Below are 24,871 nucleotides of genomic sequence, written 5' to 3'. Positions count from 1 at the left end.
ATGGAAATGATGTAATCATACTATAATCACAAATTAGTTAAGTATTTTTAAAAAGAATGAAATAATATTATAAAAGCTTAAAATATATGAAATAAATAGCTATGATCAATTTTTAATAATTGAATATTTCTGTCTTATTAATCATATTTATTATATTTCTAAGTGTGGAAAACCTATGAAAATACAAATAAGAGTAAAATAATTTGTAAAGTAACATATCAAAATAATGTTTTTCAAAAGTTAAAGGATATAACCATATCAATGCAAAATTGATAACTTATCCAGTGATCATAATTTTACATGTATTTTATTCTCAAATGTAAGTTCATAAAAATGACACCTCAATTACTTTAATATCAGGGATATATAGATTAATCCAATTAATTATAACAGTCAAAAGTTATTAGAACATTGAAGAAAATGCATCTACTCTGTTAAACAAGGGCTTTATAATCTCAAAGGAGTCTTGTCTTTTAGGATGAATTCATTTTCATTTTTTAAAATAATTTTTATTTTTTTATATTAATCACAGGTTATTTACTTTGTATCCTAGCCATAGCCTGAGTGAAAACTGAAGAGATAATAGAAGATCAGTTTCCTCAAATAGGTGAGCTTACATGAGATGACAACTTCTTCACAAATTCTTGCTTCTTCTGAATATGCACTCTATATCGTTAAAAAGCAGTTATGCCATACTCAGTAAAGATAACAATATTTATTATTCCTAATAGAAGTATCTTTAGTCAAACATGCATTATTATAGTATATGTATATTGACCAAGTGCATATCTTACATATCTTATATATTTAATTAGTATTATATCAGTAGAATTTTAAAACAATATTTGCTCATTGATGAAATTAAATGTAGTGACACACATGCAAGCAGCAATTTTGTACATAAATGAATAGTTCCTGAAATTGGGAGAATCTTAAAACTGTGAGAAATGACTCTTCTCAGTTTGCGCGGAACGCCAAAGACCAGTAAGGTAAAATACACAGATATGCAGTGAAAATCTGTGAATCTTAGCGTGATGCCACAGGTTATTTGATCTTCATTCAGCTGTTAAATCCCTCTGAATTGTGCGTTCCTGTTTAACAGGTTGAACTGTAAAGTTATATATCCCATACTTCCAAAATAAGTGGGTTTACTTTTTTTATGATTAAATGAGCCAGTTATGTTTGACAAACTACTCATTTGTCAAATACAACAGTTCCCCTTTTCAGTTTAAAGTAAGAAGAGCTTCTCATACTTAACCCTCCCTCCTCAGGCAGCAATGCATTCTACAGGACATTTAGTCTAAATCACAGAGCAGTTGTTGGTCCCAGAGGAATAAAATAACTACACTCAGTGAGTTGTAATTAAAAGACATAGGGGAGGAGGTCCTCCCCTATAATTGGACTAGGGCAGGAGCATAGGGGGAGAAGAGGGATGGAGGTGGGACCAAGGAAGTGATGAGAAAGGGGACCACAGCTGGAATACACAGTGAATAAATTGTAATAAACAAACAAAAAAAATAAATAAATACATAGATAAATAAAATATTTCGAGAGGAGTTGTTTGATGAAAATAAGAGCTTCTGGACACAGCTCTGGTTTTGAAAGAAGAGAACATATAATCACATTCCTGTAAAATTTTCAGTAAAAGTATGAGAGCAAACATACTATGTACACAGTTAGTAGATACCTACCAACTCCAGACATTTCGGGAACACTGGCTGTGTACAAATCTTTTGTGAATTTTGGTTCGTTGTCATTGATATCATGGATTTTAATGATAAACTCAGATTCCGGCTCCACTTGCCTTCCAGTCTTTCTGTCTATAGCCTTGGCACGAAGAATGTACAGGGATTTTTCTTCTCTGTCTAATTTCTTTGCAGCGTGAATATCTCCTGTGTTTTCATCTATAACGAACAGATTACCAGCCCCATCTCCTGTCAAAATGTATTTTAAATTTCCGTCTCCTTTATCTTGGTCAGTGTGGAGCTTCAAAGAGGTAGAAAATAATAATTCTGTAAATATATGGTAGTTATTACAGTGAAAACAATTTCATATGTACTAATTTCTCCTCACATTGTACTTTTTCAATGATGATCTGAACAAGCATGTCAGATCAAGGAGAAACTCAGCACTTCAGATTTTCTCTTAAAATATTAAACAAGTATAGTCACCATGAGATAATGGATTTAGGGTAAATGATACTTGAGTTGTTTCAAAACATAGAGGTTAAAAATGTACTTTTGAACAGAATATTACCAAAATTTAAACCTCTATTGCATTATAAAGGAGAAAAATAAATTCTTCTCATCTTGTTTGAAATATCAATCTTCATTGTATCTTAAAAATTAAACACAAATATTTAACATGAGACATGTATTGTAATGATTACTATAGAATTAATTCTTTAGTTTTAACTAGTGTTCTCTCCTGTCCATATAAGTCTATGAAAACTTTGCCTCCATATTTATAGAAATCAACCAGAAAGAGAAAGAATTTTAAATATTATATTCTTTTCAATATAACTCTAAGAAAGCACGTTTTCTATTACCATGTTCTGATTGTGAGAAATGATCTTCTTTATAATCTTTTTAAATTTCCAGTGATACCGAACAAGTGGATATATGTCTGTTTACATACCATATCTTAATAAAAATAATTTGCTCTAGTTGATATTTATTCTATAAAAGTAACTTCTCATAACAAACAAACAAACAAACAATCTTATGATTGGATTGCAATTCGCTTGTAAAAAAATGCTTAGATGACCTTAAGATGAATCTCAAATACTACAGTAATAATGATGATGAATTATAAATAATAATTTTAATATATAGAATATAAACTATCAAGAATTTATAACAAATGGAGTACATAATCACAGCCCTTCTGAATTGAATGAAACATTTATTTTAACAACAATAACAGTATATTCTGAATCTGTGGTTAATTGTTTAAGGAGAAATAATTTCATCTCTGTATACTGGCACAATATCATCATTTAATAAATGGATAATGTGGATTGATCAAACCAAAATACTTTATACATTGCTCTCTCACAGTTTATTATACATTGGTGAAAAAATACACAGAAGAATGGGTGAGAAACTGTGATATTGACCCTAGGATATAATCTTCAGTTTAGCAGAGTGATATTTTGGGCTATATTGTACAGAGTAAAATAATATGTTTAAATATATGATTTATTTCAAAATTGCTAAAAGAGCACATTTCAAATAAAATGTTTGTCTGACCTGGCCTCTCCCTTTCACGTTTTCCAGCATGCACCTCACAAATCCTATTCTAAGCTGTCTGACTCCATCTTCTGAATCTAACTCTCTATTTTCCATTTGAATTCTTTCTTCCAGAGCTAAGCATAAACATGTTTCATCTTTTCTTCTCTTTTGCTTTAAACTCCGTAAAAAGTAATCACCACATGTGACAGTTGCTTTTTTCTCTGAAATATCTTATAGAATCCATTTCAATTGTTTGACTAAAACTAGATTTTTTTTCTTCACCACATTTTATCCAGTACAAAGCAGCAATCTCATGGTAGTTCCCACTCCTGTCTCAGTACAACTATACATTTTTTTTCACACTAGAGAAAGTAACTTTTCTAGAGTATGAATACAACCATGTGAGAAATTTCAAAGAAGGTACAATGAATGTTTAAAGAAAGTAATAAAACACATTAAAACACAGGTAGTAACATGCAAATATTTGAGACCAGATGGATTGGTATATAATGTTCTTTTAAAAATTTCCTAGTTAGATCTGGAGAGGACAGGAGGTCCACAAGGAGAGCAACAGAACCAAAAAAATTTGAGCACAAGGGTCTTTCCTGAGACTCATACTCCAACCAAGTACCATGCATGGAGATAACTAGAACCCCTTCACAGATGTAGCCCATGGCAGTTCAGTGTCCAAGTGGGTTCCATAGTAATGGGAACAGGGAGTGCTTCTGACATGAACTGATTGGCCTGCTCTTTGATCACCTCCCCCTGAGGGGGGAGCAGCTTTACCAGGCCACAGAGGAAGACAATGCAGCCACTCCTGATGAGACCTAACAGAGTAGGATCAGAAGGAAGAAAAAGAAACCCTCCCCTACCAGTGCACTTGGGGAGGGGAGTGTGTGGAGAAGGGGGAGGAAGGGAGGGACTGGAAAGGGAGGAGGGAGAGAACTAGAGGGGGGATACAAAGTAAATAAAGTATAATTAAAAAATAAATTAATTAAAAAAATAAAAAATATTTAATACTATTACTTTATTCTATCAAATTGGATAATATTAATTTTAAAAAATGTTTATATCTACAGTCCTAGTAGTAAGTTCTTGGTGGTTGTATTCTTTCATGTACAACATTGATAATCTCTTTTTTATTTAAAAAAATATCTTTGTCACTTTGTACTTACCCAGACATATACATCTAACAGTTTGTTCCCCTAAGACTTTTACCCATTTTCATATATAATGTTTGCATGTTTCGTTCTCTTTTTAATACTCTTCCATCTCTTCTGAATTGTCCCTCCTGGAAGGATACGATTGTGACTCTAGCTGAGACTCCTAACCCGGGAACATGAAGACTGAAGTGACCATCTCCTAGCCAGGAAGGACTAGAGAAAGAAGGGGAACAACAACCCACTGACAAAATCTGTGAACCAAAAATTATCCTGCCTACAAGAATTACAGGGAAAAAGAGGGGGAAAAAAGATTAAAGGAATGTCCAACCAATAACTGGCCCAAACCGAGATCCACCCCATGGCAGAGAGCCAGCCCCTGACACTATTAATGGCAGGAGCCTAATTTGACTGTCCTTTGATAGTCTTCACGCAGCAGCAGCAGATTGAGACAGATGCTGGGACTTGCAGTCAATCATGGACAGAGCTCTGACGGACCCTGTGGAAATTTTGGGGGGAAAGATGGAAGGACCTGGAACAGACAGGAACCTCACAAGGAGACCAACAGAGACAACTAACCCAGTCCCATGGGTGCTTTCAGAGACTGGGACATCAACTAAGGAGAATGCATGGTCTCGACCTAGGCCCCCTGCACACATGTAGCCAATTGGTCTTCATACAGGGAATAGGGTGAGTGGAAGATGGAGGGTCTGTTTCTAACATGGATTCTATTGCCTGATTTTGGATCACTTCCCCCTGGCAAGGATGACTTGCCTTCCCTTAGGGGATGAGGATATGCTCAATCCTGATGTGACCTCCTGTGCTGAGGGGGGTTGATACTATGGAAGGGAGGCCCAATTTTTCTGGGGAGGAAAGGGAGAGAGGAAAGGGAAAGAGAGGAAGGGAAGGCTGGAAGGACAGGAGGGAGGGGGCACCCATAGGATATAAAATAAATAAACTGAATATTTTTTTAAAGTGTCTGTCTTCTTCATTTTTTTTTTTTTGCATTTGCATTTGCTCCCTAGGGATAGTTTCTTTAATTCAGTAACTTAGAATGGATGGATAGGCATAGAAATTCATAGCACAAAACACATTCCATTATAATACCAGGCTGAATAACTTTTGACTGTTCAAAACTAATGCTATAGCATGTTAAAGAAAGATTGATACATATGTCTGCTCACCTAAAATATGTTTACAAAAGCCATGTTACTCTATATTTTATACAGTGTACTTTTTAGGTACATACAGAAAATTCATCTATTAGTCATTATAAGTAAAATAAGATCATGAAAAAAACTACATATAAATTGAAATTACATTTCAGAGAAATAAAGATACAAGTAAAATTATTTTAATGATAATCTTTTTAAAATATTCATAATATTTTTTCTGTTTATTTAACTGTTACATTCTATTAACATGAGATGATATTTTAGCAAAAGAAAATATTTCATGAAAAAAACAAGAAAGGCAAAGCAATAATATGTACCAAACATGTTAATTTGGTAAAAATTGCATAATTAACTAAAAAGTTCACTTTGTTGATTTTATTATATGATTATATTTTGATCTCTTCTTATTTCAAAGTTATGTTATTTATTTGTAAACATAGATGTAAATCTATTTTTTCATCAACTAAACATTTTAGTAAGGCAGTATACTTAGTATTTTTAATTGAATATTATAAAATATATTAGAAGGTACAAATACTAATGGTAATTATTTAAGGTTTTTTTTTCTTCCATTTTGGGTAAGGTGGACTTTTTATGTTTTAAGAGTAAATTGTGCTAATTTCTTATAATGGAAGCGAGAAGAAATGAGGAGCTGTATATAAATTTTAAAATGAGATGTTTTCTTTATACTTTTCACATGTTTTCCAAAAGAATGAAATATGAGAAATTTGTGAAATTTTGTTGAGTACATTGTCAAACATATTCTTACACCAAGAGTCTAGAAACGAGGCTGTGGAGTCATGTGGTGAAAGAAAGAAAAAGTACATCATTTCGAAGAAATCTACCCAGTACTGTCTTATAGAAATTACTTATTTGCAGCTAAAACACGAGAAAGAAGTCTATAACAGGGCAATATTCTCAACAAAAGCATTAAATATATAAACATGAATTAAAAAATAGTTTTGTTCCTCTAAACTTCCCTATAATGTACACTGTGTTTAAAACAACTGAACAAGTATAGAACTCTCTGAAGTTTTGTATTTCAGAAATAATTTTTTTCTGGTATACTGATATTTTAAAATATGGGAAAAAAAACAGAGTATAATTTTTGTATTCAGCTAGATATGATTCTATTTTTGTTTAGATTCATTTTTATACATTTATTTAAAAATTTTTCATTTTGTCATGTTTTCCACTTTTAAAAATCCTAGAAATTTGTTAAATTTGGACTTCCATTGGAGTTATACTACTTTATTACTTTACTTATTTAATTGTACACTTTGCAATAATAAGTATTTTGAATATTAAATTTAAAAAAGTTAGGACAAAGAAAAACTGAAATATTCATGGGGTTAAAGATATAGAACAGGTCTTATCAAGACTGTCTGCATTGTCTTCTTCTGTGGCCTGGTAAGGCTGCAACATCCCTAGGGCGAGGTGATCAAAGAGCAGGTCATTGAGTTCATGTCAGAGAGAGCCACTGTTCACCTTACTAGGTAACCACTTGGACACTGAGCTGCCATGGGTTACATCTGTGCTGGGGTTCTAGGTTATCTGCATGCATGGTCCCATGAGTCTCTGGGAAGACCCCTAGGCCCAGGTATTTTGGTTCGGTTGCTCTCTGGTCAGAAGGAAGGGGAGGAGGACCTTCCCTATCAGTGGATTAGGGAAGCAAGCAGAATGGGAGGAGAAGAGGGAGGAAGGGCAGGATCATGAGGAGATAAGTGAGGGGGCTACAGCCAGGCTACAAAGTAAATATTTATAATAAATAAAAAATTAATTAAAAAGCAGTCATATAAAAACAAGTAAAAAAAAGAAATATAACAGAAGTTTTTTTTTTAATTTTGTTTCCTTTTTTAATTTATATTTGTTATATTAATTACAGGTTATTTACTTTGTATCGCAGCTGTAGCCTCCTCCCTCATTCCCTCCGAATCCAACCATCCCTCCCTCATCTCCTCTCATACCCCTCTCCAAGTCCACTGATAGGGGAGGTCCTCCTCCTCCTCTTCCATGTGACCCTAGCCTATCAGGTCTCATCAGGACTTGCTGCCATGTCATCCTGTGTCACCTGGTAAGGCTGATCCTTCCTCAGGGAGGGGGTGGTGGTCAAAAGCCTGCCACTGAGTTCATGTCAAAGACAGTCCCTGTTCCCCTTACTAGGGTACCCACTTGGAGACTGAGATGCCATGGGCTACATCTGAGCAGGGAATCCAGGTTGTTTCTATGAATGCTCCTTGGTTGGAGTATAAGTCTCAAAAAAGTCCCCTGTGCACAGATGTTTTGGTTCTGTTGCTCTCCTTGTAGAACTCCTGTCCCAGTTCAATTATTTACATCAGAAATATTTAAATAGGATTGCCTTTTTTATTCTGTGCTCATATATGGGTTCTGCTACAAAAATCAAATCTGCACAGGTATATAGGTAACTGTGTATATGTATGTCTATATATATGTATGCATGGGTAGATGCTTATATCCCTCTCTCTGTGTGTATGTATATATGTGTTAACATAAAATTTTATTTCAGTTAAGAATTATGGAAAATATCTGTAACCTTAGCACTATAAACTGAGGCAGTAAATTACTGTGTTGAACATTCTGGAGTACCTAGAGAAAACTTTTCAATGAGAAAATACTTGAACGCTCTTTTAACAATTATCTTATGAACATAAATTTTAATTTTTCTTAGTTTCTTTACAATTTTTAAGCATATAAACATCTCTCTATATATAAATTTTAGTTCCCCTTCCTCCATTGCTGGTGGGAATTAAAATTTGTACAACCACTTTGAAAATCTATCTGGCCCTTTCTCAGACAATTAAGAAGAGCACTTCCTACAGATCCAGTTATACCACTCCTAGGCATACATGCAAAAGTTGCTCAAATATGCAACAAGGCATATGTTCAACCATGTTTGTAGCAGCTTTATTTGTAATAGCCAGAACCTGAAAACAACCCAGATGTCCCACAACAGTTGAATGTTCATAGAAATTGTGGTATTTTTACACAATGGAATACTACGCAACAATTAAAAACAAGTAAATCATGAAATTTGCAGACAAATGGTGGGACCTAGAACGAAACACCCTGAGTGAGGTATACAAGAATCAGAAAGACACACACGGTATATATTCACTTATAAGTGGATACTAGACTTATGAAATAAGATAAATATATTAAAACCTGCACACCTAAGGAAGCGAAACCAGGAAGACCCTGGGCAAGATGATCAATCCTCACACAGAAAGACAAATGAGATAGACACAGAAGTAGGAGAAAACAAGAAACAGGACAGGAGCTTACTACAGAGGGCCTCTGAAAGACTCTACCTAGCAGTGTATCAAAGCAAATGCTGAGACTTATAACCAAACTTTGGGCAGAGTGCAGGCAATCATGAAAAAAGGGTGAGTTAGTAAGATCTGAAGAGAACAGGAGCTCAACAAAGACCAAATATATCAGGGCACAGGGGTCTTGTCTGAGACTAATTCTTCAACCAAGGACCATGTATGGATATTACCTAGAATCACTGCTTGGACATAAGCTATGGCAGGTCAGTATCCCAGTAAGGGGAACAGGGACTGTCTCTGACATGAACTCAGTGGTTAGCTCTTTGGCCTCCCACACTCTGTGGGAGGAACAACCTAGCTAGTTCACAGAGGAGGGCATGGCAGCCAGTTCTGGTGAAACCTGATAAGCTAGGGTCAGATGGAAGGGGAGGAGGACCTCCCCTATCAGTGGACTTAGAGGGGGGCAGAGAGGAGATGATGGAGGGAGAGTGTGATTGGGAGGGAATGAGGGAGGGACTACAGCTGGGATCCAAAGTAAATAAGCTGTAATTAATGTAAAAAAATAATTAAATAAATTTCCAATGACATGGTTTAGTTGTTAAACCATGGATGGATATATATATATATATATATATATATATATATATATATATATATATAATTAGTTCCCGCCATTTTTCTGAAAATTTCATGATTTCCTTATTTTTAATTGTTGAGTAGTATTCCACTGTGTACATGTACCACAATTTCTGTATCCATTCTTCAACTGAGGGACATCTGGGTTCTTTTCAGCTTTTTACAAATAAAACTGAAATGATAATGATTGAGCAAATGTCTTTGTGGTATAGTTGAGCATCTTTTGGATATATGCCTAGGAGTGGTATAGCAGGAGCTTGAGGTAGCACTATCCCTAATTGTCTGAGAAAGAGCCAGATTTATTTCCAGAGTGGTAGTACAAGTTTATATTTCCAATGGAAGAGGGTTCCTCTTTCTCCATATCCTCTCTAGCTCATGTTGTCAGTAAGTGAGGTATCCCAGAAGCAGAAAGACACACATGGTATATAGTCACATATAAGTGGATATTAGACATAAATTGTAGGATAAACATTTGTACAACTAAAGAAGGTAAGCAGGAAGGAGGATCCTGGGTAAGATGCTGAATCCTCATTCAGAAAGGCAAATGGAATGGACATCAGAAGAGGAAGAAAAGAGGGAACAAGACAGGAGCCTACCCCAGAGGGTCTCTGACAGATTCTACCCTGCAGGGTATCAAAGCAGAGTCTGAGACTCATATCCAGCTTTGGGCAGAGTGCAGGAAATATTATATATCTGGGCAAAGGGATCTTTTCTGAGACTGATTCTTCAATCAAGGACCATGTATGGATATAACCTGGAGTCCCTGCTCAGAGGTAGCCCATGGCAGCTCAGTATCCAGGTGGGTTTCCCTAGTGACGGGAACAGGAACTGTAACTGATATGAACTCAGTGGCCTGCTCTTTGACCCCCCACCCCGAGTGAAGAGGAGCCTTGCTTGGCCATAGAGGAGGACATTGCAGCAGGTCCTGATGAGACCTCATAAGCTAAGGTCAGATAAAATGGGAGGAAGACCTCCCCTATCAGTGGACTTAGAGAGTGGATTTAGAGAGGGAGGAGATTAGGGAAAGAGGGTGGCATTGGGGGGAATGAAAGATGGGGCTACAATTGGTATACAAAGTAAACTGTAATTAACATAAAAATGAAAATTTAATAATAAAAAAAGAAAGGAGAAAAAAATATGGGTCCTTTCTGAGACTGATACTCCAGTCAAAGACCATTCATAGAGATAACTTAGAACACCTGCACAGATGTAGCCCCTGGAAGCTCAGTGCCCAAGTAGGTTCCCTCGTATTGGGAACAGGAACTGTCTCTGACATGAACTCAGTGGCTTCCTCTTTGATCACCTCCCTCCCCCTGAGAAGACAAGGCAGCCAGTCCTGATGAGAACTGATAGACTAGGATCAGAGGAAAGGGTAGAAGGACCCCAGTGGTGTTGGGGAGGGGCATAGGAGAAAAGAGGGAGTGAGGGAGAGGGCTACAGCTGGGATAAAAAGTGAATAAACTGTAATTAATAAAACAATAAATAATTTTTTAAAAAGTAGTATGCGCATGCAGGCTATGACCATGTTATAATCCCTAAGAAATTAGTAAAGGTCTTCATATTCAAAACTTCTGTGGGATGTGGCCTGGGTATATTTTATACATTTCATATTAAAAACGAAGAGAATAAAGGAGATGTGAAAACATAGGGGCAGGGAGCTGTTGAAAGAAGGGTGGGATTGGGAGGGAATAAGGGAGTTGGATACAGCTGGGATACAGAGTTAATAAAATGTAACTAATAATAATAAACAATAAAATAATGTAAAAAAAAAGAGCTTTACCCCTCCCCCCCAAAAAAGAAAACATTCTGAAAAAAAAAATTAAACACCCTAGGGAAGATGCTCTATCCTCATTCAGAAGGACAAATGAGATAGACATCAGAAGCAAGAGAATATAGTGAACAGAACAGCAGCTTACCACAGAAGGTCTCTGAAAGGCTCTACTGATCCAGGTACCAAAGCAGAAGGTGAGGCTCATAGCCAAACTTTGGGCAGACTGCATGTAATTTTATGAAAGAAGAGGGACATAGAAGACCTGGAAGGGACAGGAGCTCCAAAATGAAAAACAGCACTCCTCCCACAAAAAAAAAAAAAAAAAAAAAAAAAAAAAACAGCCAAAACTGTTCCTTGGGGGCCCTGCAGAGACTGATATGCCAACCAAGGACCATGCATGGAAAGGACCTAAAAGCCCAGCTCAGATGTAGCCCATAGACTCAGTTTCAAAGTAAGTTCACAATAAGGGAAACAGGGGCTGTCTCTGGCATGAACTCAGTGGCAGGCTCTATGATCACTTTTCCCAGGGGGATTCAGCCTTGTCACTCCACAAAGGAAGACAATGCAGCCAATCCTGATGAGCCCTGATAGGCTAGGGTCAGATAGAAGGTGAGAAGGACTGCTCCTATCATTGGACTAAGGAAGGGCCATAGGGAGAAAAGTGGAAGGGAGGTGGAATGGGGAGGAGACTATGGAAAAGGCTACAGAGGGGATACAAATTGAATAAATTGTAATAAAGAATAAATACAAAATTAAAACATTCCTATTAATAAGACAACCTGCAATAGTTTATACAAACATATATTTTACAAAATTTAAATCTTAAAAAAATACATGTACTTGTTCATGTAGTCAAGCATAATTTTATTTTTTTATGATGATAGTTCTCAAAAAATCTTTCATCTTTTAAAATATTAGTCATATTTATTCAAATTAGGAATCACTTTCTTCTCTCACTTAATTATAGCTTAATACCAATTAGTGAAACTTTCCCATCACATTCCACTTTCCTACTCCTATTATAAAATGGAAATCTTATAATCAATAATATTACTTTTTAATCATTTTAATTGTATTGGAAGGTAAATGTTTGGACATTTTCTGGTAAAGAGATTCAGGAAAGACATGTGAATCAATATCTTTTGTCATACACAGATTATTTATCAAATAATCACTTTAGCAACTTAACATCCAATAGACAAGTGAGTGGAGTGAGTCATAATCCTTTAATATTTTTTATTATAATTTATTACAAATTATTTAATTTGTATCCAGGCTGTGGCCCCTTCCTTGTCTCCTACCAATTCCAACCTCCTCCCTCTTCTCCTATGTCTTTCCCCTAGTCCACTGATATGGGAGGTCCTCCTCTCCTATTTGACCCTAGGTTATCAGGTCTCATCAGGAGTGGTTGCATTGTCTTCCTCTGTGGCCTGGCAAAGCTTCACCCCACACCCCCCAGGTGGAGGTGATCAGAGAGCCTGCCACAGAGTTTTTAATCTTTGTTAGTTTCAACAGTGCTATCATATAGAAAAGAATGCTTTGGAGAGATTCATACATTTAAACACTAGGTTTCTATATAGTAGCACTGTTTTGATGTTATTGTATTACCCTGAGGACATGGAGCTTTGCTGAAAAAGGATTCCCTGGTTATGGGTTTTGGATATTTGGTAATTTGGCTCAACTTCCATTATTCTTTCTGACTCCTGACTGTAAAAGCAATGTGATCAGCTGTCTCATACTTCTGTCCCCATACCCTCAACAGCATGGTAGTCTTTTCCATTTAAAACATAAGCTAAGTTTATTTCTTCCTCCCTTAAGTTGCAGCAAGGAAAGTAAGCCAATACAATCAACAACAAAGTCATTATTGAATAAACTCATGAAGAAAGTGTCAGGGCACCAGGGGAAGGGGTTTTGTCAGTGTTCAGCAATACAAGTGCTGGGGCGTCAATGTCATCAATACTAGAGTAGCTGCTGACACTCAAGCTGGCAACAGTGTGAATTAATATGTCATGAGCTACTAGTGCATCACCAATGGAAAGGGTGATTTCATGAATGACTCATTTTGATACAGATTTTTCTTCCCACACTTTCAAACTTAGGCCAAAAACTCCCTTTGAACATACAATAAAAATTTTCACAGAACTCAAACACAGTTTTTCCTGACCAATAAGTTCATTACTCAATACCGGGAACATAGCAGGGATTCCTCAATAAAATAAATTGATCTAATGTTTTCTTCATCCTGAGGCATATATTACATGCCAAAACAACTTTCCTCAGCACTACAAGATATTAACTCATAAACAGTGTCCTTGTAAGAAGACTCCATTCCATTTTTTCCTCTTAAATCCAGCTACATCAAGAGTATGAAGTAATAATAAAGCCAGAATAGGCTTTTTCTGAACTGATAATCAGGATTATTCAGTTCCAATTTCAGTAAATAACACCTCAGGAGTCATTACTACAGTCTATGATTAAAAAGGACATTATACACAACACATGTTCTAAATTACAGCAATTCAAAGAAAGCTTTAATCAAGACATGACAGGACATTAAATCATTTGTAATACATTGCATGCATATATATATATATTACTATATGTGCAATATTATGTACATATTTGGTTCATAATATAAAATAGAGAAATAAATGATAAGTATTCATTCTATGAGGTAACAATTAGCTTCACTAGCATGACCAGGTGGGATAGATGGGGTTGGACAGGGTAGTTAAAAAAAAGAACAAGAAGAGAATAAACAAGTAACACCTTTTAACAGGCCAGTTTGTAAAAATATTCAAAAAAATGTTAGGAAGGCAAATAAAATCTGTACACATGGAGCACATTAACACGAATTAGGATTTAATGGAGCTATACAAGACTATTCAAACATTCTTAATTAATTGATGTAAATTCCTGTGTGACAGGCTAAAAAAGATATAGACATAAAAATACAGACTTGAAGAACCTTAAAATTCTTCCCTTTCTGAGTGATGAGAAAAACATTCTTAACATGCTAGGAATAAACTGGCACTCCATCTCAGTCACAAAACTGGACATTTCTAAAATAAGTAAGTCTAAACTTAATATCTAAATAACTTCTAAGATCAGAGATAAAGCAATATTTTTACATCTATAGACTGCACAATTAGAAGTCCTGTGCAATATAATAGTTCAAAAAACAAAAAAGAAAGTTGAAGGTACACTGACTAAAAAAGAAGACAATGAAATTATCTCTATGTGCCAATAATATGGAAGTTTATTTATTTTCAGTTTTTTTTTAATTTATTTTTATTATTAGTTACATTTTACTAACTCTGTATCCCAGCTGTATCCTGCTTTCTCATTCCCTCCCAATCCCACTCTTCCTCCCTCATCTCCTCCCTGCCCCTTTCCAAGTCCCCTGAGTGGGGAGGACCTCCTCCCCTTTCATCTGACCCTAATTTATCAGGTATCTTCAGGACTGGCTGAAAAGTCCTCCTCTGTGGCCTAGCAAGACTGCTCCTCCCTGGGGGAGTGGGGAGGTCATGCAGAATATACTCCAAATTTTCCATAATAAAAATGTGTACACTAACTCCTCCCTGTAGCAGGTGAAGATAGTATAATGTTAGGTTAATAAAAAAAATAAAACACAGAATGTTTGTTTTAACAATAAAATATGAATTCTTTTTATGTTGTTGTCTTTTATTGAGATGGGGGTCTACATGCATGAACCTCCTGAGTTCTGGATTATAGACAAGTGCCATCAACCCAATTTTTATGCAATGATAACAATATAGTCAATCCACTGTCTCTTTAGGCTAGCAAGCTCTATATCATCTAACATCTCCAGCCCCACAAACAAATTAAAAAACTAATAACAATATTTGTAATGGTAATATTATATGTATATTATAATTATAACTGTTATTAATTTTTCTATAATCAGCTTAAAGGAAATATTTAGTCAAAATGTAATAAAATGTGTACAGATTTTTCATGAAATCAACCTACAAAACTGATTTAAGAAGTGATAGAATGAATGCCTGGCCCAACCTGAGACCCAAACCATGGGAGGTAGCCAATCCTTGACACTATTAATGATACTCTGTTAAGCTTGCAGACAGGAGTGTAGCATAGCTGTCATCTGAGAGGCTCCACCCAGCAGTGAATGAAAACAGATGCTGAGACTCACAGCCAAACATTAGGCAAAGCATAGGGAATCTCCTGTAAAAGAGGGCAGAAAGCTTAGAAGGACTGGAAGTGACAGGAGCTCCACAAGAATAGCAGCAGAGCAAACTAATGAGGGCCCTGAGGGGCTTTCTGAGACTGAAGCACCAACCAAGACCATGCATGGACTGCACCTAGGACCCCTACTTAGATGAAGTCGATGGGTGGCTCAGGCATCATGTGGGTTTCTACTAAGGGAGCAGAGGCTGTCTCTGACATGGACTCTGTTGTCTGACTTTTGACCACTTGCTCTATGCCCTGTCTGGGCTGCCTCACCAAACCGCAGGAGAAGAGGATGTGCTCAGACCTGATGTGATTTGATGTACTGGTGGGTTAGAATGGGAGGAACCATAAAGGGAAACAAAAGGGCAGGTAAGACCAGAAGGAGAGGAGGGAGGGGCCAATGATCTGAATGTAAAGAGAATAAAGAATAAATAAGTTAATAAAAAGAAAAAAGAAAAGATCATCTGACCCTTCAGATGGAATGGGAAGAGGACCTCTTCTATCAGTGGAGTAGGGGAAGGGCATGAGAGGAGAAGAGGGAGGGACAGTGGGGTTTGGAGTGAATGGGGAGAGGCTACAGCTAGGATACAAAGCAAATAAATTGTAATAATAAATAAATAAATGAATAAATTAGAGGTGACAGAAAAATAAAATAAATGAAGAGGGTAGTCATGTTCATAAACAGAAGAATTGAGGACTATGAAAATGTTAGCCTTAACTTATATGAAAAAAAGAGTAGTGATTTTGCTCTGTTTTGTGCTATTAACAAAATTATTTCTACGTTTACACAAGATGGTTATAAAAATAAGTTTGATGGCATTGAGGAAAAATAAAAATACTGTAGTTCAAGTAGATTCACAATTTAGAAAGTTATGCACATCAATAGAATGGAATAAAAAACAGAAATTTATCCAAGCAAGGCACTAAAAATCCTCTTTCACAAAAGATGAAGCCTAGTTTACTGAATGACACAGGACAAGTGGAAACAGTAGCCAAAAAATAAATTCATTGAACTTACATATAAAAACAAACACATGTAACAATAAACATCCTAGCACAAACTACAAAACTGAATTAAGAAAACTGAGTACAGAAGAAAGGGACTGCAGTATTTTCATAATACATTAACTTCTTTGTGTAAAACTCAATAAAGAAAATAGAAGACAAGAATAGGAGAAGTTAACTGAAGGACAAATACCATAAATCAAAATTTATGTAGAAAAAAATTAATACAAAAACAGTTTTTTAACTTTTATTAAATACAATTTATTCACTTTGTATCCCCCCATAAGTCCCTCCCTCTTCCCCTCCCAATCCCACCCTTCTTCCTCCTTCTTCATGCATGCCCCTCCCCAAGTCCACTGATAGGGGACGTCCTCCTTTCCTTTCTTCTGATCTTAGTTTCCCAGATCTCATCAGGAGTGGCTGCATTGTCATTTTCTGTGGCCTGGTAAGGCTGCTCCCACCTCAGGGGGAGGTGATCAAAGAGCAGGCCAATATACCTGATTATGTCAGAGGCAGTCCCTCTTCCCATTACTATGTAACCCACTTGGACACTAAACTGCCATGGGCTACATCTGTACAGGAGTTCTAGGTTATGTCCATGCATGGTACTTGGTTACAGTATGAGTCTCTGGGAAGACCCCTGTGTTCAAATTTTCTAATTCTGTTGCTCTCCTTGTGGAGTGCCTGTTCTCTCCAGATCGTACTATTTTCCTCTTCTTACATAAGATTCCATGTACTCTGCCTAACAATTGGTCATAAGTCTCAGCGTCTGCTTTGATAGTCTGCAGGGCAGAGGCTTTTAGAGGCCCTCTGTGGCAGGTTCCTAACTTGTTTCCTGTTTTTGTCTTCTTCTGGTGTCCATCCTCTTTGCCTTTCGGGATGGAGATTGAGCATTTTATTCAGAGTTCTCTCTCTTGATTAGTTTCTTAGAGGTACAGATTTTAGTAGGTTTACCATATATTACATGCCTATATGAGTGAGTATATACCGTGTGTGTCTATCTGATTCTGGGACAGCTCACTCAGGATTATCCTTTCCAGGTCCCACCATTTACTTGCAAATTTCATCACTTCTTTATTTTTCATTGCTGAGTAATATTCCATTGTGTAGATGTACCACAATTTCTGCATCCATTCTTTGGTGGAGGGGCATCTGGTCTGTTTCCAGCTTCTGGCTAACACAAACAAAGCTGCTACAAACATGGTTGAGCAAATGTCATTGTGTAATTGAGCCTCTTTTGGATATATGCCTAGGAGTGGTATGGCTGTTCCTTGAGGAAGTGCTATTCCTAGTTGTCTGAGAAAGCACAAGATTGATTTCCAGAGTGGTTGTACAGGTTTACATTCCCACCAGCAGTGGAGGAGGGTTCCCCTTTCTGCACAACCTTTTCAGCATGTGTTGTCACTAAAACAGTTTTGATAAAAATAAAAAGTGATGTATCCTTTAAGAAAATCAGCCAACTAGGTCTCATCAGGAGTGGCTGTGTTGTCTTCTTCTGTGGCGTGGTAATGAGTGTAATTAATAAAGAAAAAAAAAACACTCAAAGAAAACACTAAGCTACATATACAAAATGTATATAGAATATACCATTTATTTCAAATCTGTATAGTTTAAATAAAAAAGCTTAAAACCAAAATCTGCAATAGCCTTAAGTACGGATCTCACAAAAAGAAATGAAATGCAATCATTAATGTTTGCAACTTGTTTAGGTTCATGAAAATGAATTTATGGGTATCAATTTTAAATATATATTGACAGTACTGTGGAATGTTGCAAATTATATTTGATCTATTATGTTACAAATAAAGTCCTGAATCTGCAAATCTTTATGATAGCTCCCCACCCCCACTCCCCAAAAAAAGAAAATGAGCCAAACATTGGACGATGCTTAGAGAGACTTGTGGAAAGTTGGAGGAAAGAAAAAAGGACCAGGAGGTGACAGGAATTCCACAAAGACCAACAGGGCCAACTAACCAGGGCTCAAAGGGGCCTGCTGAGACTAAAGTTTCAACCAAGGACCATGTATGAACTGAAATTAGCCCTTCTACAAAATGCAGTAAATGGACAGCTCAGGCTTCATGTGGGTCTTCTAGTTAGTAGGGGAGTGGGGACTGTATCAGACACAGATTCACTTGCCAGCTGTAAGATCACTTCCACCTGATGGGGCTGCCTTATCAGGCAACAGGGGAAGAGGCCATGCTCAGTCCTGAAGCAACTTGATGAGCTGGGGTGGATGAAAAAGGGAGCTCTCCTTTTTTTCAGAAAGAAGTGAAGGGGGATGGGAAAGGGAGAAAGGGTTGAACTCGGAGGGGTGGAGGAATGGGGCTACATCCAGGATGTAAAATACATAAAAAGTAAATTAATTAATTACAAAAGAAAATTATTCCAAAATCTCTGCGCATCTTAGAGAAAAGGAGCTACAGGTGCATAATTCATTTCTAGCAAGAAAATTTAATTCTAAGTTCTACTAAGAAATAATAATCAATAATAAATAATGAGGAGGCAGGGCAAGATGGTGGCACCTGGAGGACTCTCATTCTGACCAGCAACACAGCAGGATCGGCACAGTGACCAGCAATCAGAACTTGCAGCCATAAAACACAAGTGATTGTGTTTCCCAGGTGAAAGGATACCCCACGGTGGGGGATTCAATCAGCTTTTAACTCACCCAGCTAAACCCTGGGAAGAGATCCGGGTTCCGCCAGACACTTGGTTGCCAGCCCAGAGCCACAAGTCAGTGTGCTCTGGTCACAGTCCCAGACTGAACTGTGCACACCACACCATCAGAGACTGGAATTTCCAGTTGAGAGATAACCCCATGGGGCAGGAAACGATTGGGACCGACCTTAGGTCACCCAGACATCCCCTGGAAGAGACTCGGGTTCCGCGGGCGCCCCAGGAGCCAGCCCAGAGCAAGAGCCGGGGACCCAGGCTCCTGCAAAGAGCCCTGCCTGTGCACCTGATTTGCTGCCCCAGATAGAACTGTGGGCCCCAGGGGACCAGAGACTGAGTTTTCACTGTCAGATGCAAACCTACAGGGAGGGAATCCGCTGGTCTGATCTCAGAGTACTCAGAGTACCCCCACCCCGAAAAGGTCTCTGGAAAATTACCCAGTTTAGGCAGACGTTCATACTCCCAAAGACCGGAAAGGCAGAATCAAATGCGTCTGTGCCTGCAGGTTCTACTCACCATCCCAGACAGAACAGCGGTCCTCAAAGCAAAGAATGGGTGTCCCTGTCAGGAGGAAACCCCCAGCGGGGGGGATCATCAGGTCTAATGCTCAGGACACTCAGCACCAAAAGACTTTCTGGATTCACCCAGACTCTAAGCTCTAGCCTTCTACTGCAGGCAGGAGCTCTGTGCTCAGCCACCATTATTGAGTACCCCCAGGGCACTGGGACACACAGCTGCATCCTCAGACCTACAAAAGTCAGAGAGCCATTACAGCAGCCCTCAGATACTGTGCCAAGGATCAACCAGTTATCCCTAGTTATTCCTAGCTAGACTGACAAAACTGTGGGAATCCCTGGTCCTTGAAGAGGGCTGCACCCAAAACTTACACCTTAAGAGCAACAGCTGAGCTCAATAAATTCTGAGCAAGAAACCCAGCAGCAGGACAGCCATCACCAGGACCTCTCCTGAGGAGAGGAAAGCCTTCCTGCATGCCACAGTTACCATACAGTTCCATACACCTGAAGTGAACTGTGACAATTCCTGAGAAGCACCACTATTCAGGTGACCATACCCAAAAAGCAGAGGAGAACTTCAGAACCCCGCCAAGTAGAATCTCCCCACCCCAGGACTCAGCAGGCACCAGAAATTAACAGACAAAACCTGAGACAGAGAGATGGGTAGAAGCCAGTGAAAAAGTACAACCAACAAAAGGCAAACCAACATGGCATCCCCAGAACCCAGTTATCCAGGGGCAAGTAGCTCTGGACACCCTAACATAAGTTAAATTCAAGAAGATGACCTAACATCCATGCTAATGAAGAGGTTAATGGAGGAAGTAAATAAAATGCATAAAGAATTAGGGGAAGATATAATAAAACAGATTATGGTAATCCGTAAAGAAATACAGGAAGGTACAGCCAAACAGTCTGTGTTACTGAAAGAAATAAAAGAAACAGAAGAACACTCAAACAAACAGCTGAAGGAATTTAAGGAAAATACAGTCAGACAGGTAAAGGAAATCAACAAAACGGTTCAAGATCTGAAGATAGAATTGGAAGAATTAAAGAAAACACGAATGGAAGAAATCACAGAGAGGGAGAACCTAGGAAAGAAAACAGGAACTACAGAGGTAAGCATAACCAACAGACTACAAGAGATGGAAGAAAGAATCTCAGGTGTGGAAGATACAATGGAAGAAATAGATGTATCCAGCAAAGAAAATAATAAATCTAAAAAATTCCTGACACAAAACATCCAAGAAATCCAAGACAACATAAAAACACAAAACCTAAGAATAATAGGAATAGAGGAAAAAGAAGATTCCCTCCTCCAAGGCCCAGAAAATATTTTCAACAAAATCATTGAAGAAAATTTCCCCTTAAAAGGGAACTTAAACTTAAAAGGGAAGCCTATAAGAATACAAGAAGCCTACAGAACACCTGATAAATTAGATCAGAAAAGAAAATCCTCCTGCCACATAATAATCAAAACAGTACGTATACAGAACAAAGAAAAAAATACTAAAAGTTGCAAGGGAAAAAGGCCAAGTAACATATAATGGCAAACCCATCAGAATCACACCTGACTTCTCAACAGAAACTACGAAAGCCAGAGGAGCCTGGATGGATATCATGCAGAGCCTAAGAGAACACATATGTCAGCCTAGGCTACTGTACCCAACAAAACTCTCAGTCTTCATAGACGGAGAAAACAAGATATCCAACGACAAAAACAAATTTCAACAATACCTACACACAAATCCAGCGTTACAGAAGACACTGGAAGGGAAAATACAACCCAAGAAAATTAGCTTCTGTCAAGAAAATACAGGAAATAATTAACCTTACTACAGCAAAACAAAATGCAACCAAGCACAAAACCTTATGAACACAGCCAACATCAAAATCAAAGGATCTAACAGCCACTGGTCATTAATCTCTCTCAACATCAATGGACTCAACTCTCCAGTAAAAAGACACAGATTAACAGAATGGATATGTAAACAAAACCCAGCAATCTGTTGCATACAAGAAACACACCTAAGACCCAAAGATAGACATTACCTGAGGGTAAAGGGTAGGAAGAAGACTTTCCAAGCAAATGGACCCAAGAAGCAAGCAGGAGTAACCATCCTAGTTAGGGGAACAGGGACTATTTCTGACATGAACTCGATGGCAGGCTCTTCGACCTCCCCACACCCCAAGGGAGGAGGAGTCCTGCTAGGCCACAGAGGAGGACTCTGCAGCCAGTACTGAAGTTACCCTACAAAACAGGGTCAGATGAAAAGGGAGGAGGTCCTCCCCAATCAGTGGACTTGGAAAGGGGTAGGGAGGAGATTAGGGAAGGAGGGTGGAATCTGGAGAGAATGAGGGAGTGGGATACAGCTGGGATACAGAGTTAATAAAATGTAACTAATAATAATAAAATAAAACAAAGAAAAAGAAAAAAACAATTAGAGACATAGTGAGAAAGGCAAGCACTGGAAATAGCTAAGTGACATGAGACTTTATCTGGCTCCAGCTATATACACATCTCTCTCCTAAAACATTTAAAAAAATTGTTGCCCACCTAGACTCTTGCCTGCAGGTACTGTGCACACATGCTTTTCTTTGAACAATGCACCTAACAACGTGCTAACAATCCAAGAACCCCAATTGCATTAAACTGAATGCACAGTGCACACCAAATAATGGCATAAGTTTCTTTTCCCCTCTAAACAGCAGCAAACCTAAACAGTTTCTATTCAGACTTTTTGGTAGACAAGATCTCTGTTTGTAACCTGGCTGGCATAGGGCATGCTATGTACAGCAAGCCAGTTCCGGGTTTTCTGCCTTCTTCTATCTCCCAAATGCTGGGCCTAAAAGCTTGTGTCATCATGCTTCACTATTCAGTCATCTCAATTGCATTCCTGTTATATCTAGTTATGATCTAACATGAACAATTTTGAGTACATGCATAATACAGTACATCATATAGTCTGAGAGAAGTGAAATTTTTAGAAAGTTTAAAAATTATTCTTATAAATAATCTTGAAATTATTATGTAAATAATTCTACTAGTACAAAATCAGGAGAAAATAATCAGATATTTCACAGTAGATACTTGAAGAATCAATACGTATTCAACGCACATTCAACTGCTTGACTCTTTAACAAAATGTAAATAGAAAGTTTACAGGATGATACTGAACACATTCCTATTTTTTTTAAAAATTCTTTACAAGTTATTCATTTTTGATCCCAATTGAAACCCCTCCCTCACTTCCTCCCTGTCTCTCTCTCTCTCTCTGTCTCTCTCTCTCTCTCACTCTACCCTATTCCTGAGTCCACTGATAGGGGAAGTCTTCCTCCCCTACTTTCTCTCCATATATATTCAATATAGTACTAGCTAGATCAATAGCACAAGAAACAGATACCAAGGAGATACAAATCGAAAGGAAGAAGTGAAAGTATCACTATTTTCAGATGATATGATACCATACATCAATGACCCCAAAAATATCTACCAGGGAACTCTTACAACTGATGAACACCTTCAGCAAAGTGGCTAGATGAAAAATTAACTTAAAAAAAAATCAGCAGTCCTCCTGTATAAAAAAGACAAATGGGCTGAGAAAGAAATTAAGGAAACAACATCCTTCACAATAGCCAAAAGGAACATAAAGTACCTTGCTGTAACTCTAAGCTAGCAAGTCAAAGACTTGCATGAAAAAAAAAAAAACAAAAAAAAAAAACTTCCAGTTTCTGAAGAAAGAAATGGAAAAAGATATCAGAAGATGGAAATATGTCCCATCTTCATGGCTTGGCAGGATTAATATAATAAAATGGCCATCTTACTAAAAATAATGCACAGATTTATTGCAATCCCATCAAATTTCCAACAAAACTGTTTACAGAACTTGAAAGAAAAAAATCTCAACTTCATGAAAAAAAAAAGAAACCCACAATCACTAAAACAATCCTTTACAATAAGAGATCTTCAGGAGGTATCTCCATTCCTCATCTCAAGCTATACTATACAGCAACAGTAACAAAACTGCATGGTACTGGAATAGAAACAGGCTGGTGTATCAAGGGAATCAAATAGAATATCCAGAAATAAACCCACACAAGTATGGACACCTGATTTTTGACAAAGCAGCCAAAACCATACAATGGAAAAAAGACAGCATCTTCAAGTAATGGTGCTGGTATAACTGGATATCTACGTGTAGAAAAATGCAAATAGATACACACTTACCACCCTGCACAAAACTGAAGTCAAAGTAGATCAAAGACCTCAACATAAAACCAAACACACTAAACCTCTTAGAAGAAAAAGTGGGGAAAGCCTTGATCTCCTTAGCACTGGAGTAAACTTCCTGAACAGAACACCAATAATACAGGCTCTAAGAGCAACAACCAGAAAATGGGACCTCATGAAACTGAAAAGCTTCTGTAAAGCAAAGGACACTGTTGTCAGAACAAAACAACTGCTTACAGATTGGGAAAGAATCTTCACCAACCCTATATCTGACAGAGGCCTAATTTCCAGAATATATAAAGAACTCAAGAAGTTAAACGGCAACAAATCAAGTAATCCAATTAAAAAATGGAGTACAAAAAAAACATAGAGTACAGAGCTAAACAGAAAATTCTCAGTAGAGGAATATTGAATGGCAGAGAAACACTTAAAGAAATCCCAAATCTCCTTAGTCATCAGGGAAATGCAAATGAAAATGACCCAGGGATTTCACCTTTCACCCATCAGAATGGCTAAGAAAAAAAACTCAAGTGACAACACATGCTGGAGAGGAAGTGGAGAAAGGGGAACTCTCCTTCATTGCTGGTGGGAATGTAAACTTGTACAACCACTCTGGAAATCAATCTGTCACTTTCTCAGACAATTAGGAATAGTGCTACCTCAAGACTGAGCAATACCACTCCCAGGCATATATCCAAAATATGTAAAAGTACACAACAAGGACATTTACTCGTCCATATTTGTGGCAGCTTTATTTGTAATGGCGAGAATCTGGAAACAACCCAGATGTCCCTCAACAGAGGTATGGATATAGCAATTGTGGTACATTTACACAATGGAATATTGCTCAGCAATTAAAAACAATGGAAACATGGAAATTGCAGGCAATTGGTAGGATCTAGAAAAGATCATCCTGAGTGAGGTATCCCAGAAGCAGAAAGAAACACATGGTATATACTCACTTATAAGTGGATAT

At 37.5% G+C, this 24,871-nt stretch overlaps 1 protein-coding gene across 1 annotated transcript in view; it reads right to left on the bottom strand.

Moving 5' to 3' along the window:
- Cdh9 (cadherin 9) overlaps positions 1–24,871 on the bottom strand; it is a 183,085-nt gene that overhangs the window by 28,135 nt on the left and 130,079 nt on the right. The window contains exon 3 of the mRNA XM_055618998.1: positions 1,692–1,986. Coding sequence (XP_055474973.1) covers positions 1,692–1,986 — 295 coding nt within the window. The remainder of the gene's footprint in view (positions 1–1,691; positions 1,987–24,871) is intronic.

This window comes from Psammomys obesus, unplaced genomic scaffold (genome assembly GCF_907164565.1).
Source record: "Psammomys obesus unplaced genomic scaffold, mPsaObe1.curated_primary_1811, whole genome shotgun sequence".
In the NCBI taxonomy this organism is placed as follows: domain Eukaryota; kingdom Metazoa; phylum Chordata; class Mammalia; order Rodentia; family Muridae; genus Psammomys; species Psammomys obesus.
This window is presented reverse-complemented; position numbering and strand designations above follow the sequence as displayed.